Source organism: Zophobas morio, unplaced genomic scaffold, assembly GCF_036711695.1.
Source record: "Zophobas morio isolate AGI-343-1 ecotype UQ-CSIRO unplaced genomic scaffold, CSIRO_AGI_Zmor_V1 ptg000273l, whole genome shotgun sequence".
Classification (NCBI taxonomy): Eukaryota; Metazoa; Arthropoda; class Insecta; order Coleoptera; family Tenebrionidae; genus Zophobas; species Zophobas morio.
The window spans coordinates 109095-126924 of record NW_026972377.1 but is presented as its reverse complement, the minus strand read 5'-3'; the positions used below and the strand labels follow the sequence as shown (position 1 = coordinate 126924).

General features: G+C 22.3%; 1 protein-coding gene and 2 long non-coding RNA genes across 3 annotated transcripts; 2 read left to right on the top strand and 1 right to left on the bottom strand.

Moving 5' to 3' along the window:
• Positions 1-3632: 3632 nt before the first annotated feature.
• LOC135119562 (aldo-keto reductase family 1 member B1-like) lies at positions 3633-9405 on the bottom strand. Its single transcript, XM_064043967.1, has 11 exons — positions 9342-9405; positions 9157-9289; positions 9040-9105; positions 8882-8986; positions 8677-8800; positions 8522-8585; positions 7220-7273; positions 6732-6918; positions 5827-6003; positions 4584-4646; positions 3633-3687 (listed from the first exon to the last, which is right to left on the bottom strand). The coding sequence occupies exons 2-11, from the start codon at positions 9248-9250 to the stop codon at positions 3653-3655; spliced, it is 969 nt and encodes a 322-aa protein (XP_063900037.1). The 5' UTR covers positions 9251-9289; positions 9342-9405; the 3' UTR covers positions 3633-3652.
• Positions 9406-11723: 2318 nt separating this feature from the next.
• On the top strand, positions 11724-12101 carry LOC135119557 (uncharacterized). The gene is made up of 3 exons (XR_010278271.1): positions 11724-11802; positions 11909-11944; positions 12010-12101. It is a non-coding gene; the product is annotated as an uncharacterized LOC135119557 (long non-coding RNA).
• A 472-nt stretch (positions 12102-12573) lies between these two features.
• Positions 12574-16885, top strand: LOC135119556 (uncharacterized). Its single transcript, XR_010278270.1, has 4 exons — positions 12574-12648; positions 14117-14185; positions 16577-16626; positions 16811-16885. It is a non-coding gene; the product is annotated as an uncharacterized LOC135119556 (long non-coding RNA).
• Positions 16886-17830: the final 945 nt, after the last annotated feature.

The window sequence follows — 17830 nt, the reverse complement described above, 5'->3', positions numbered from 1 at the left end:
ATGATCATAACCCCATCCTCATAGAGATGGGAGATAAGCCGGCCTCGAGTACTTGGATAAAAAAAGTAACTAGTTGACCAACATTCCGGGATCACTTAGACAAAAGCATAGATACCATGACGCACACCATTGAGAAAGTCCCTAATTTAGGCGCGGCTGTTGTGCAAATGGAATGAGCTATAAAGGAGACCTATAGTGGAGCCACTTCATTTGAAGACGCGAAGACCAGCACTATGACCTCTCAGACCATATCAGAGCGCTGGTTAAGAGAAGGCGAAAGTTGAGGGCAAGATATATGAACTTTCGTTTTTTAGGAGACAAGCTCAACACTCGAGTTGAGGAGGAATTGAAAGTCTTGGATTAACGAGAGATGGCTGAATAAATTAGAGTCTGCCATTTGATCTACTGAACCTAGAAACATATAACACCGCTTTTCTAGGACGCTGGGCGCACATTGACGACGCCCTCCGAAATAGTAGAAGCATTTATATAGGAGTTCGCGAAAATGAACACCGCATCAAGCCTCTCTCCATAATTACTGCTTACCTTTTAAGACCTATATGTAACAAAGGTAACTCTTCTCCCATTGATGGGAATTAGCAGAGGTTAATTTTAATCCCTAAAACCAGACCCCATTGCCGTTTTATCAAAGATTATCGTCCAATAAGCTTGTTGTCTGCCAAGGAAAAGGCGGTGAAAGCGGTTTTCCTTTCTAAGTTACAAGATTTTGTGAACAGTATGTGCGTCTTGCCTATTATTCAAATTAATTTTCGAAAAATTTACTCCACGATTCACGAGATACCCAGGCTTACGGATGAAGCTACAAAAGCTTTTAACAATGGAAAATTACAGGGGTGATTTTTTTAGACATTGAGAAGGCTACTATTAAAATACGGCCCGATGGTCTAGCCTTCAAAATGATTACTGCCAGCTGCCCTTTATCTAACTGCGGTAGTACGCTCATATTAAACAGATAGAATCTTTACAGCTGAGTAAGTTCGTTGAATCCGTTATTAGACAATTAAAGATGAGAGTCCCACAAGGTTCCTCACTATACCCTTTACTTTTTTATGTCAACAAGTACGATATATGCCATCATCGCCAAAAATATATTAGCCCAATACGCTGACTCAGCCTTCCGCTGGGTTATTGTTGATAGCATACATTATTATTTAACAGTACCTGAGGCAAGGTTTTTAACATGGAGTTTAAGAATTAACGCCTTTAAATGTAGCTTTATAATTATAACAAGAAAAATACTGGCCCAGTCAAACTATCATTCCTCGAAGTAAGAAAATTATATATCTCAAGGTTAAACTTGACGATAGACTAAGCTTGACATCACCTCTTTCTTACGACGTTTTTAAAACCGCACAAGCTATAGCCGTTCTGTATCCCTTACTATGCAGGAAAAGCAAACTATATTTAAAAAACAAGCTCTACTCGCCTGTGCACCCTTTGATGATTTATACCTCTAGCGTCTGGGCCTACTACCCAAGCAAACATATACATCGACTACAAATACTACAAAATCGCGTTCTGAGAATGGTGGTAGAAACCCCTTGATTTGGGCTCAACAGCCAACTACATGGAGAGCTTAACACCTCGAGTCTATTCAAAAATATCTTAACGAAATTACATTAAACTGACTTACTAGAATCAGTAGACACCACAGCATATTAATTAGGTAGGCACTTGATTATGACTCGGTACACCAAGTACCCACGGCCAAAACACTTCCTAGGAGGAAATTGGCTAAGGCTATGGTTTATTTTATTAACTTATTTATATATTTATTTTTAATAAAACAAAGGCATTGAAACTTAATTATTCTTTGTTATATACTATCTAGCTGTAATGATAACGCATCCGTAATCGTTGATTGGGCAAAGAATCGTTGAGGGACTTATAATACTCGCATTCTTAATTATAAAAAAATAGATTAAGCAGCAATTGACTATAAGTTACGCTTGTAGTAAGCCAATGGTATAAATAAAAAATAGTTAAAAATCTCTACGAAGGATTCTTAATAATTGTACTAAGCAAAATAAGTTAATAACAATACTTAAACCCATACTTTCCTTTTATTTATAACGTTGTTATTAAAAAAAAAATCTAGTTTTATAATTATTATAGTCTTAATATTTAGCATAATTAATACTCAGCTCTGAAACTAATAAGTGCTGGGATAATTCTTTAACCCAAACTTTTAGGTTCTTTTTACGTTGCTTTTAAAAAACGATTCATTAATATAATCTTGGGAGTTCTGCTTATAATAATTGTTTTAAGAAAAGAGTTATGAGCAAATTCTTTTTGTACTTCTTAAATCAGGTTTATAATAAATAAAACGTAAAAAGTTACTTCCTTCTCACATAAAGAAGTTAATATAGGTTATTCACTTACCTGTTCTTTCCACTTTTACTGTTTAAATATTTTGTTAGCAAAATAACTATTATTATTATAAATTAGGGTTAAGGCAAAAGAAGTTAATTTCTTTACTAAATCGTAAATTTAATTCTTTAATCAAATATTCCGCCTTAAGATGAAAAGGTTGTTTAAGAAGTTGTCCTTTTATTGTCTTGCTAATCGTATTTTCCATCTTATAGGCGAAAGTAAAATATAAGCATTATGAATTTATATATTTTAGTGGCTTAGAAAAAAAAGACTTATTCTTAATTTCAGTTCTCTACTCTGTTAAAATGAAATTCGGCTTAACTTTTAAGTGCTTCATCTTTTTATAATTTCTTCCTTATATATTTAAATACTCCGCAAAACAGGTTTCCTTTTACTTTTTATATACAACTTTATTTAGATCTTAAGATTACAAAAAAACTTTTAGCAAATTCATTATAAAGTAAATTCTATAAATGAGTTTTTATAGCTCTGTTATTTATAGTTGACTGTTAACAAATAAAATTTCTAAACAAAAACTTCTAAATGTTCAATTATATTATATATTTATATTAATATTTTTAACTTTTTATATATTACAATCTTTAAATAAACTTTTGTAGTGTATATACATATTATTTATTAGTTCGTTTTTTCTGTACAGGCTTATCATACTGAAACTTTTCATTGTATATTTTTTTAAAATTTTCATTCTTTAAAATTTTAAACCATAATTTTTTTTTTTACAAATTTATTTACTATTAAATGTTAAAAGCACAATCCTCTTTTAAATGTGGTACATCAATAGCCAATTATAAAGTTTTAAAAGTACTTTTCTTGCAATAATTTTAAATTCTTTACTAGAGTTATAAAGTCAGCATAGATTTAATTTACCCTTCAAAATTTTTAATTTAAATTTATAATTACTTTTGCCTTTCATCTTCTCTCCACTTTCCCACTATTTATTTCCTTTCTTCTAAACTTTTACTACAAAAGCTTTTTCATTAAACTTTAAATTAGCTTATTAATTAATTTATTACTCTAGTTAAAAAATAACTACCAATCTTAAATCTTTTTCGTTAAAATAACTGTAATTTTATAAATTTATAAAATTAATGTAAATAATTTTCTAATTATCCAAAATATTTAGCGCATTTTCCAGTCCATAATAAATTTTTAGTATAAATAGTGAATTAAAAAAAGTACTAAAGAATTTAATATAAAACTTTAATTTTAAATGTCAGAAAAGAATTTATTTCTTTCAATTCCACAGCTGATCGTATGTCTTGATCGGGCCTAAAATAATATAATTTGTTTATAATAAGTTTATATACATAATAAAAAGTAATAATAATAATAGAATGCTATTATCCTACCAAATATTAGCAAAAACAAAAATCTAAATCTAAATTTAAGGAATAATAATGATCTAAAAATTGTAAATTCAATTCAATATAAATAAATAAAAATGTATTACTTTTAAGTAATAAAAGTTTAATAAAAATATAATAAAATTTATTAATTTTATATTTTCATAAAAAAATTAAATTAATAAAATTTAGTCTGCTTAAATAAATAATGGTAATAAAAGTATTAAATTCTTTAATAAAAGTTAATAGTAAAATATAAGTTCACAAGTAAATATAATACTTTAAAATAACTAAGACATTAAATTTAAAAATTTGGTTTTTTTTCTGAATAAAAACTTTACTTTAATTATAAATAATAAAAGAAAAATATAAACTTTTATAAAAAGATAATAAAAGTTGCATTGTATAAAAAAGTAATTAGAGTATTTATAATTATTCTTTATAAAAATATTCTTTTTCTTATCTTTGAATATAAATATAAAATAGTAATAAACAAGAAAAGTTAGTTTTTAAATTTTTGTTATTATTTTTTAATTCATTATTTATTATTTATTATAATAAATAATAATTCTACTAATTATATTTTGTGTAAATTGATTTCTTTTACTACTTTGTCCTACTTTATTAATATCATTACTATAAATTTACTCCTAATTACGTATAATTATTAGTAAATGTATTTTGTTATAATTTATAATTTAATAATTATTATTTTAAAAAAAATTATTTATAATATAAATTTACAATTACTAGTAGATCACTAATAAAATTATATAGTAATAATAATAATAATAATAATAATAATAATAATAATAGGTAAACCCGTTGTGTCTGAAGGATAAAAGATATGCCCTTTAACGTAACGAGCATTCTTGTTTAGAGCGTCTAAAAATTATAGAAAATTTAATAAGAAAAACTTTTTCCCTTAAAGCAAAAAAACAATTCAAATACTAAATAAAAAAGTTATTCATAAATCTACTTTAAGTATAATTTAATAAAGTACTTTTTTTTATAGCAATTAACAATTTTATAAATAAAATTTTATATACTTCTCTACTTTTTCTAAAAAAAAGTTAATAACAAATATAAATATTTCTAAATATTTCTTAAAAATAAACAAAATAATTATTTTAAAAAAAAAAATTTAGAATTTTTAATTCTGGAATTATAAAAAGTTATTTTATTCACTTTACTAACTATTAATAAATTTAAAAAAAAATTTTATCTTTTTTATGAAAATACAAAAATTTTCAAGTAAATATAAATTCGCCGATAAATTTAAGATATTTAAAATTTACTTTTATTAAGAATTTAAAATATATAATAGAGAAATTTAAATTTAACAAAATTTATTTTATATAATCTTTTTCTTTCTCTAATAAAAAAGTATACGTAACTGCCTTAAAATTAATAATAATCAAAAAAATGTGAAAAATTATATTATAATAACTTTAACAAAACTATAGTAATTTCAATTTACCAACTAATACTTAATTCAAAACTAAAAAGTTAACAATTTCTAATATTAAAAAGGAAATTATTATTAATTATCCAGATATATATATATATATAAAAAACTGGAGATTCCACTTTAATAAAATTTGCTACAAGATATATAATAAAAAAATTGATTATATAATAAATCTAAAATTAATAATCTATCAAAAAATATAAACGTAAAATTTCAAATTTCAAATTAAATGCTAATTAAATTATATTTTACTAAATTTTCATAATATAAAAATTTACTTTTTAAAAATTAACTGCTAATAAATTAAATTTATTTATATTTTGTAAAAAATTAATAATAAATTTCAGAAAATACCAAAAAAATTTCATTCCCTTGTTATGAAATTTATTAATTATTAATAAATTTTAAATTAAAAAATAAATAAAGGCAAAAATGTAAAACAATTAAATTAAATAACAAAAAAAATTAATAATTGTTTTAATCAAAATTAATATTAAAATAATAATATAATTTTATTCTATAAATTTAGAAATTAATTTGAATCAATTAATTAAATGGTCTATAAAACTAATTAATAAAACAGATTTCTATAACCGATAGCGTCCATTTCTTCATTGGATAATATAACTTTAAAGGCATCGAAATTCTCTTTTATACGCTCCGGCGTCACGCTTTTCGGAATCACAACGTTGCCGTTCTGGAGTTGCCAGGCGATTAACACCTGCGCAACGCTCACGTGCTTGGCTTGGGCTATGGAGATCAGCTTTTCATCTTGTGAAAAAATTTTATTTAGCAAAAAAAACATTTTTTATAATTATAGAAAAGTGTTAATTTAGTTTATAATTAATATTAATTTTTATGTTATATAGAACAAGTTTACTTGAACATATAATTATTTTATTATTTTTAATTCTATTGGTTTTATATATAATCATATTTATTTATTTTAAATTTAAAATAAAACTTAATTATAAAAATATTTTCAAAAGATTAAATTATTTTTTTTTCTTATACATTTTTAAAAAATTTTAAAAATTTCATTATATGCTAATAAAAACTTTAGCGAACGTAAAGTAATAATATAAAGCCAAATAACAAAGTAAAAGTTATAACATTAATTTAATTCTGGCCCCTGAAAGAATTTAATTTTAAAAAATAAAAATAATTTTAACTTGAAAAGTTTGAATCCAAAGTTTATAATTATTATTTAAGTTTAATTAATCAGTTTAAAAAATTTAAAATTTAGTTTTGTAATAAAATTAACATAAATAATAACTCAAAGGAATTTTACAAAAATGAAATAAAGAAAATATTAAAAACTTTACAACGTAATGTACAAATTCAAAGTAATTTAAATAGAATTTAACGGTGTTCAAATTTAAGTTAATAACTTTAGAGAAGTTTAAAATAAAAATATAAGAATCATAACCCTGGAATTATGATGATTAATCTAAACTAACAGATTCTACTTTAAAAATTAAAAAAAAGGTTTCGAAAACCTTCCATAAGCGGTTTAGGCGAGTCTTCCTTGTTAAAGGCGCTTGGACGGCCGGGAGAGCCCAGCGGAGAGTAAGCAGTCAAGAGAATGTCTTTCGATAAGCAGAACTGCTGCAACGGCTTCTGCGTGAGATACGGATGGCACTCCACTTGGTTAACCACCGGCTTGATCTTGCAGAAGTTCAAAATCTATTATATTTATTTAAAAAGAAGATAAATTTCCATAAAAGCTAAAAATTTAAAATGACATTTAAATTATTCAAAAAAATGAGCTTACTTTATTAGAAATAAGAAGTAAAGAAAGGTAAATAAACAAGCAATCAAGTTAAACTCTATTAATTTTTAAAATTAATGCTTTTTAAAATTTTTATCAATTAATATTTAATACATAAAGAAACAGTATTAGCGCCCAAATTAGTTTTAAAAGTATAAAAAATTTAAAAGGCTTCAGTTATAAGCAGAAGCAATAGTTTGGAGGATAAATTGTAACCTCTTCAATGCGGTGAATGCTAAAGTTTGAGACACCGACGGACTTGACGAGTCCCTAAAAAACCAAATTAACTTGAAAACTTGGACTGATAAAAAATTTATAAAAGTTAAAAATATAAAAATTAAATAAAAACATAAATTTGTAATATTAATAACAAAAAAGTTAAATTAGGAGGAAATTAAAAAATGGGCTTAAATATTTTATAAAAATTAAAACTTGCAGGTATCACGAAAATTTTTAATTTTAATCCAACAGATAATCTATCGCGCCAAAAACTCATAAATTTAATATAAATACTACTCTTTTAAAAACTTTTGATAGTGAGAATGACTCTTTGCATAACATATATATCCGACACCTGAAAAAAACTTTCCTATAATTTAAACACACGTAGTCTACAAGTACCCATTAATGAAATTAACGGTTTTAAAAAAAGAGTAAGAAAAGTGCAAAGCCGTAAAATTGCATATATTGGTTGCTTATAGACTCCAAGAAAATTTATAAAAATTTATTGAAAATGGAAGTCTACACTGCTCTTACTTGTGGCAATCATAGAGGTTGCATATCTCTTCAAAAAAGTACGACAGCCGATTTTTTTATGGAAAACTTTGAAGCAGGAAAAATTTAATGCTTAGAATATCAAAGTTTTACTTGTAGCAGCTGAATGACAAGTGACATATAAGGCTTTCTAAAGCTATAAATTTTTTTAGAAAAAGATTAGATATCTGATTAGTTCAGTCTGAGCGCCGTTGGTTACAGAAATTAAGAAAGTTTATGCATAAGGTAACTTTTATAAAATACTCTGAAAGTCTTCTAGTGTATACCTTATTTAATAAAAAAAAAAAAAAAGAAAATTTAAATCGGCTTAAAAATAAGCTGAAGATTACTAGCAGATGTAATGCTAGCACAGTAGTGAAATTTCGCTATTCACTAAACCAGTTTTACAATAAACTCATTAAGGTTAGATGCCGCATAACTTTTTTCTGTAGAAACAAACTTTATAAATTTGCTAAATGAAGTTCATACAAAAATTATTTAATTGAAGTAATAACACCGAAGAACACAACCATAAAAGTTTATAGAAATATTCACTTGAAATTTTGCGCACTTCTACTTTTTTATAAAAGTTACTAATTTTTTTTATGAAAATAATTAATCATTTTTTTTAAATTTTAAAAGGTTGAATTCCAGTTTATAACTAAGACGAAATTTTTTTTAACCCAAAAATGGATTTCTTTGTAATATTATTACAGATGATAACTAATACTAACAAAATATTTTATTAATAGCAACTCTATGAACCTTTTCAACTAGTGACTCCATCGCCTTCCATGTTTCTTCAATAGGAACGTCGATAAATTCGTCACTGAATAGTGAAAAATAACCAACAGTAAATTTTAAAAATAATCCAATGTAATAATAATTATAATAAAATTAATTTTTAATATAAAGCCTACGGTTGAGTAGGAAAGTGGGAATTGGGCTTGCTGGACACAGGCCAGTGGATGAGATAGAGATCCAAATAATCAAGTCCTAAATCTTTTAAAGTTACTTTACAGTATTTTTCGACATCTTCTTTACCTAAAATATAAAAATTAATTAGGTGTAAATCTTTTTTGCAAAAAGTAACGGTAATATTATAAGGATTTTTAAAAACTTTACGGTGATGATCATTCCACAGCTTAGAAGTAACAAACAAATTCTTTCTTTCGACAATATGCTGATCAATAGCCTCTTTAATAGCTTCACCGACTTCTCTTTGATTATCTTTTTCAAAAATATTGAAGCAAGTAAAAAGTGTGAAAAAAAGAAAACGCTACTGTATATGTAAGCGCAGTCGATATGGACGTAGCCAATCTTTAAAGCTTCCAAAACAGCTTCCTTAACTTTTCCTAAATAATAAACTTTACATAAAGAGTTAAATATATACTAAAAACGGATTCCTTTCTCTGAATTCCAAGTGCCGAGGCCAAGTGAGGGGATAACGTTTCCATCATTTAGAGTATAAACTTTGTTAACGCCCGAACTCATTTGTGCTAGTACTCAGAAGACAACGAGGGGAACAACTTACTAGAAGAATTTTTTTTCGAGAGAAAGAATCTCAAGTATTAATATGAGTTACCCTTTTTAACTCCGTACTGTTAATGGTCCCGAGAAAGATCACAAATTGGTAATTTAAATAAGGGGTTCTACATAGGTGTACAAAAAATACATTTATGGAAATTATAAATACGAAAAATATCAGACCAAATTTTTTCGAAATGTTACAATTTGTGCATGGGTGAAGCCCCCAACCCCCGTTAATGACGACGACCCTAATATATTCACCATTTTTAAAAAGTAAAAATAAGATTCTTTCAAATTACAATCGTTTATTTTTATAGTGCATACTCAGAAGAAGTTACAATCACCCCATTCAAGGGTGTTGGAATAGCATAATTTCTTATAAACGAGATTAAAAAAAGGGTTTTAAGTCAGTTCTTTCGTAGAGTAGCTTTAGTTGAGGAGGATGAATTATTGCTAATATAGTTTTATTGTTCTTCCCGTAAATATTTAAGCTTTATAAACTCCTTTTTATATGCTTATGGCGTTAACACACTTTACTTAGCCTGTTTGACCTCAAAATACGAAGCATAGCTAGCGGTGGGTTTAGAGCTAAGAGCGTCTCTTTAGGGTTTTGGAGAAAGCACCTAGTGTGGAATTTGCAAGGACCTTCCTCTGAGTTGTAGTATTATAATTTCTATGTAAATATTTTAGAGGAATTTGAAGTTGTTAATACATAACAATTTCAAAATATTTGTAAAATTTTTTTTAACTAGAGTTATAACAGTTTATAGCGCTTATTAATTAAATATTTTATAATATTGGCATCGTTTACCACCCGGTCGTTAAAATTCCGTTTTCATCACTTAGATAATAAAATACGATGTTGGATAATAGTCTCAGTCGGGTGTAATTAAGCTATGTATGCACTTTGAAAGTTTTTAGAGTGATGTTATAGTGTCATCACTTTCAAGTTTAGGTTCAGTTTAACCGTTTTTCGTATTGAGAAATAATTTTTTATTTATAAAAAGTGAAAATAACATTCCAATTATAAATAATTTACATAACCGCATAAGGTTTACCATATATGGAACTGGACAGAAATATGGCATTGGACTGTGGTTAAATTAAAAATTTGACAGAAAAGAAACTAAAACAAAATTAAAATTAAAAATTGCTAAATATAGAATGGCAATAGCTAGCCAGCTTATTGGATGAGAAAATTATTCTTATGGAACAAAAAAAACTTTTAATTACAATATTGAAATAAGGAAGCCCATTGGCCGAGATCTCGGTTCATTGGTCAGCAGTATTCCAAAACTTTAGTATACTAGTTACTTTAGATGGGCGAAGAACCTATGTCTAAAGGCTTAAACTATAATTTTCTAATAACGGCGACATTAAGGCCTGCTTAATCTGTTATTAAACTTTTACAAGTTCGGTATAAAGTTTAAAAACATTACATATCATATTAAGAATCTTATTAGACTCGGTCATGGCCACAGCACTTTAGCATAAAGTATATAAATTAATATTAATTAATAATATGCTATGCATATCAAATGTAGTATGTCAGTAATAAATAAATAAAAATAATATAAAAACTATACTTTGGAACTGGTTGTTTGGCGCTTGTGGCCATTACAAGTATAAATAAATATATTTATTTTAATTGGGGAAAGTGAGAAATTCTTTTCATCGGGAACCATTTTAATTAAAAGGTGATGAGCAATTTGCTTCAACTATGAATGAGTAATAAATTTGAACCAGAATTGAGTAATAACATACGAAACAAACATAATTTAGTATAGCAACTCCGATGTACTATACAATTGTCTTAAAATTTTCAGTCATAGCTTATAATTATATCATCTACTTTTTTTTCAAAATTTAATTGTTTAATGAAGCAAATTAATATAAACATTTATGTAGAGCTTATTGTTAGCATACAAAGGTTGAACGAGGCCCATTACTATAATAAACATGAATATGATGAAATAGACTTCTTTAATCTATCAGAGATACAACATCTAAAACAATATATTATTTTCAAAAAATAAATTTATTAGAAGAAAAGGTCGAGGCTAAATTTTATGTTAAAAGGCTGTTGCGCTTGGATCTAAAAAGATGAGTTGTTTTGAAGTATAGTAGTTTTCTAAGTACTTAAATTATTCAAGATAACTTTAAAGCGTAGGAAGACCTATTTCAAAAGAATATTTTTTCAGTAATGTGACGACTAGTTTAACGACAATATCAATGCGAAGACCAAGCCCCACCATCGTCACGCTTGTATATATATTACAATTAACTAGATATAAAATATAATTGTCAACCTTTTTATCCTGGTATTAAAGTACAGAGAATTAAATTGTTTTGTTTATAAAAAATAGTTTTTTTAAAAAACTTTTATATCAGTGCATGCACCCATAACACAGCCTACTACTTCTTCTTTTACTCCATAGTTTGCGATAAAACTTTGTTAATCAATAAGGGGGAGTGCAATATAATTATGACTAACACAAACGGCTCAAAAGGACTAAGTATGGAATTTAATATTCTTAGAATTTTTACTTTTCAAAATTAATTTTAGAATTAACTAGTTACTAACTTTTTTTTTAATATTATTTTTGGTTTAAAACTACAAAGTTGTCAAAGCCCAAGACGTATTCCAAATCGAAATTTGTACGTTTTCTCGTTAAATTCTTATTATTAATGGTTTTTTCTAGTAAAGTTTAATATTTATGCAGACGATAACGAGACACAATTCAAAAAATATTTTGTCCCCGATATATTTACTTCGGAAGATCTTTTTCCTTTAAAATTTCCAGCTGAATTTCTTCACCAGCAGTTTGGAGAATCGGAAATTATTAACGGTTACGAAGATTTAGTAATTAAGGTGAGTAAAAAGAAAACATAAAAACAATAAAATAAAACAATTACTTATTATTTAAAAGTTTAAGTATAAGCAAACTTGTAAGATAATAAAAATCTTATATTTTTTCTTATAACGTGTTACTGATTAGATTAAAGTAGTATATTTTCTATGATTGTTACCTGCTATTTATAATATTTTTTTACGTGAAATTATTATTTATAGTTATTTAGAAAAAGTTTTTAAAGTTTTTTTTTTTGGTTCTTTAATTAAAAGACATTTTTAACTATACTACCATCATTGGAAATTAGGTTTGTAGAATTTTGTGGTTGAATTTATTTTAATTTTTTTTAATTTATTGTACGAGAAAATTAATTTTAGTAATTATTTTTTCTTTTTTATAAGCTTTGCTACACGAGTTGTAGTATGATTCCTTTTTTATCGGTATATTACTCGCGTCTATTAGAAAATGCAGATCCAGTAGTTGAAATTTTTTCCTCGCTTATTCCAAAAAGTATTTTTATATAGCCTTATCCAATACATAAAATGTATTATCAATTTTATTATTATTATTTTTTTTAAAATTAATATTCTCATAGTTCAGGAATTATTCTCTTTATACAAAATTTTTTTGGTTCATTTAAATTAAAATAATTATTTTTTCAGAAATTTAATTAACTTCAATGTAAAAAAATTGATAATTTAATTTTTTTTTTTTTCAATTTCAATTCCGCTTTACTATTAGTAACCGGAAACCATTAAATGTTCTTTATAGCTTTTTATAAATTTCGCTGTTCTCAATAATTAGATTCTATATATTTCTAGTAGGAAACTTATTAAAAATCTTTCACAAATTTCTTATATACACTTAGAGATATATAAAATAATCTCTAATTCTAAAAAAAAAGTACTACGTTGTTGTAAATATTATGCAATACAAAAAGATCATTTACCGAAATCTCAACTTTAATAATTTATTTAACTTACAGCTTCAAATTTTTATTTTATATTTTAGAATTTAAATTTTAGAATTTAATATATTTTTTATAAATTCAAAAAGTTTTAGTTGTTTTACTTTTTATTTTTTGTTAACTTCGTCGTAATATAGTTTACTTGTAGTTTAAAGTTATTTTAACTTTTTACAATTAATTTTTAGTATTACATTTAATTTTTAGTAATAATTTTGTTAATTTTTATATCATATGAAATTAATTAGCTTTTTTTCATTTTTATTAAATTCTTTGTTATATATAAAAATTTATTATACTTCTTATATATAAATATTATATATTTTTCAACTTTTAGGGTTAATTTTAACTTATTTTTAAATTTTAGAAATTATTTTTAAATCTAATTTTATAAAAAAACTTACTCTATTTTTTTTAATAATATATATTTTTTAATACTTTATTACGTAAAAATTTATTATATATATATAATATTTTATTTAATAATAATACTTATAAGTTTAATGCTTGTTTTAAATTTTTTCTTTTGTAAATTTATTAAATAAATATAAAATATAATTTACTTTTTTTATAAAATAAATATATATATATATAACTTTATTATATATCTTTTTGTATATTAATGTTAGTAGATTTATAGGTTAGAAATCATTTTTAACTTTTTAAATTTTTTTTCTATTTTTATTTAATCAATCTATTATATACTTTACTTTTTTTTAATATTGTATTTTTTTTCAATAATTTTTATATATAGAACTCTTTTATATTATTTTTATATAAATATATATAGAATTTTAAATTACTGTTATAAATTAGGACATTTTTATTTTTTTTTCAAATTTTTTTTATAATTTTATATAATAAATCTAAAACATTATTTTCTTCTTTAAAACTTTTTTTTGTAAAACTGTATTTTAATTCTTTTTATCTATAAATGTTTATAAATTTCTAAATAAGGATTTTAAATTGGAAGTCAACTTTACATTTTTTTTATAATTTCATGTTTTTCAAAAGTTTACCGCACGGCTTCCGTAAACAACTTTACAGAATTCCTAAGGAAAAACGAATCCTTTTCTCCTATTGGTCAGTTGCACTGAGTTTTTTATACGAATATTTTTCTTTTTATTTAAATTTTTTTGTTTTTATATATAAAAATTTTTCTTTATATTATTATTTATATCTTTTCATTTTATGTATATAAAAATTTTATTATATTTTTGAAAAAGTTATGCTTATTTAGTTTTATAAAATATTACTTTTTTCCTTTATATTATTCTTTATTTATTAATTTTTTTTTAATATAAAAAAGTTTTATTAATTTATTAAAAGTTATGCTTATCTAGTTTTTTAAATTAATATTTTTTTCTTTAAATCTTTATTTAGAATTTTTTAGTTTTATATATAAAAATTATTATATTAATAGGAATTTTGCTTATTTAGTTTTTTAAATAATAATTTCTTTATCTTATATATATCTTTTATTATATATATAAAAAAGTTTTATAATAATTTAGTAAAAGTTATGCTTATTTCTATTACTAATAAAAAAACATTATTATAAACTTTATATTAGTAAAAGTTTTTTGTTAGTATTATATATTTTATTAAAGTTTATTATAATACTCGGAAAAGTATTATTTATAAAAATGCTTATAAAAATATATTTTTTATAATTAAAACTTTATTTTATTTTTATATTTTTATACTTATAAGTTTTATTATTATTAATAACCCTGCAAGTAAAATTTACTTATATATAATTTTTATATTTTCCCATAATTCGCAGAAGTTTTTTTTATAAATAAAAAGGCAAAAAAATATTTTCTTTAGCAAAAGTTTAATTTTTTTGGCTTTACATATTTTTTATAATTCGTTAAAGTTTTATATATAATATTTTTTTTTACATACAACAGTTTATATTACCTTTTTTTAATATTTTTTTTAATATAAATTTATTATTGCTTAATATTTATAAGTAATATTATTATAATATAAAAAGTTTGGTATTATTTTTATATTAAAAAGTTTTTTTTTAGTAATATATTTTTAACTTCAAAAGTTTATATAATATTTTTTATTATTTATATTTTTAAGTTTTTATATTTATTAATTATTATTTACGAGTAAAATATTTATAGAAAAAGTTTATTATTATTTTTAATATAATAACTTTTTTTACTATTTATTATTATTATTTATTATTAGTTATTTATACATTATAAATTTATTAATATTACTTATTTTAAAAGTTTATATATTATTTTTCTCTGTTTTACATAAGTGTATAAAACATTTTATTATATTTACTATTAAACGTTTTTATTACATATAAAAAGTTATAAAAAATAATAGTTATTTTATATATTTATAAAATTTTATAAAAGTAATAGAAGATTTTAATTTTTTATTTTTCCTTATTATTATTACATTTATATGCTTTACTAATAAAAAAGTGTATAAAAATATAAAAGACGTACACTGTAAAATATTGTTATTTTTATAATATTTTTTTATTATAATATTAAATATATTTATAGGTTTCTTATATATATATATATATTATAATATTATAAGTTTTTATATATATATCTTATTTTTTTTATATATTTTTATATGAAAATTTTTACGATGAACGTTTTATTTTTGTACACTTTTTACAAATTCTTATAATTTTTTACTTTTTTTTATGAAAAATATATTTTTTTATAGGAAAGTTATATTATTAATAAACTTTTTGCTGAAATAAAAGTGTTTTTTATATATAATAATAGAATAAAAATTATAGCTAAACCTTTGTTTCTAATAAAGAAATATGTTTATTTATTTTTTTACATTAAAAGTTTGCTTATTTTTAATATTTATTCGGCAATATTTATGAATATGAACTAGAAAAGATTTTTATATTAATACTTATGAGAATGTAAAGAAAAAAGTTTTTTTTATATTTACTTGAAAGTTTTCTTGTTTTTATAATATTTGATAAAATTCATAAAAATGTGAAGTATAAAAAATATTTTTTTACTCATAATTAGTTTTTTAAAAACATTTTTATTACTCCCTTTTTTTTTTATTATAATATACTTTTTTGCTGTAATTTTTTTGTTATATATAAAATTTTTGTTATTGTAAACTTTTTATTTTAATTAAAATTTATACTTTTAAAAATATTTTTTTTTAAAAATTTCTAGTCTTTTTATTATTTCTATTTATACTTTTATGATTATTATTTTTTAGGAAACCTTTTTTATATAACTTTTAATAATTCTTTATTATCTTTATTATCAATACTAATAATATTATTTTTGGTAACTTTTAATAACGACTTTTTATTATCTTTATTATTAATAATCTAAATATTATTATTATATAATTTTCAAAACTTTTTATTTTCTTTATAAGTAACACTCATAAATATTATTTCTTACAAAAAAACACTTTTTATATAACTTTTAATAACATTATTATTTTCTGGAGGTGAACTCATTTTTGAAGGTTCCACACTACTGAGGCAGGCGTCCTGCCAGGTCCTTATTATTATATTATACTTAATATTAATAATTATTGTATTATATTTCTTTTTCATTTTTATTAGTATATTAAAGTTTTTTTATACTGTTTAAATGTATTCATTTTATTATTATTATTTCTAAAGTTTTTTATATATTTATTAAAGTTTTATATTGTTTTTTATATTTTTTTATACTAAAGAAGCTCTTCAGCGACAAAAACCGTATTACTTATCAGATTCGAAAATCTTCTCTTCAACTTACTGATGTTAAAGAATTTTTTAAGCGGTTACTTTTTTTATTTTATTTTATTTTATTTTTTTTAAAAGTCTTATATTATTATTATATATTTTTAAAACGGAATAATTGAGAATAATAATATTATTTGCACTTTTTTATATTTATATTTATTATTTTTTATAAAAAAAGTCAATACTTTTATATGTAAAAAGGAACAAAATCCATAATAATATTATTTATTAATACTTTTTATTATAGTATTTATAACTTTTTTTTGTATATTATTATTATTATAAAAATAATAAGTCAATACTTTTTTATTTAAAAAATTACATACTTTATTACTATATATTTATAACTTTTTATAAACATTTTATTATTTTTATTAAAAAATGACAGTCAATACTTGAAATAAATTTATTAAACCTTTTATACTTTATAGTTATTATTGTTATATATTATTTTCTTTAAATAAAAATACTTTATAAATTTTTTTATTAAAAAAAAAAATAGTAGAAGACTTTTAAATTATATTTTTATTATTATCATTTATTTAAACTTTTTATATTTTTCTACAATATTTACTTTGTTTCTATAAATAATAATAAAAGTTTCGTTTTTATTTACTTTTTCTAAAACTTTTTTTGTATAGAAAACTTTCTTTTTTCTATTTTTCTCTTAGTTCTTTTAAAGTTTATTTATTGATATATTTTTCTTAATAAGATATTTTCCAATGGAGCCCTTTATATCTTAGTACCTTTTTCCTTTTTTGATTGGTAGTTAGAAATAATAATGTTTTGATTATATTTGTTATTACTAATAATAAAAATTATGATAATAATAATTAATAATCGCTATCTTTTTTTTATATATATTGATAACCTTAATTATGAAAAGTCTTATTAATAATGTACTAAAAAAAGTATTAAATCATTATTAAAAAAAAGTTTATAAATATATTTATCCTTTTCTTATTTTAATA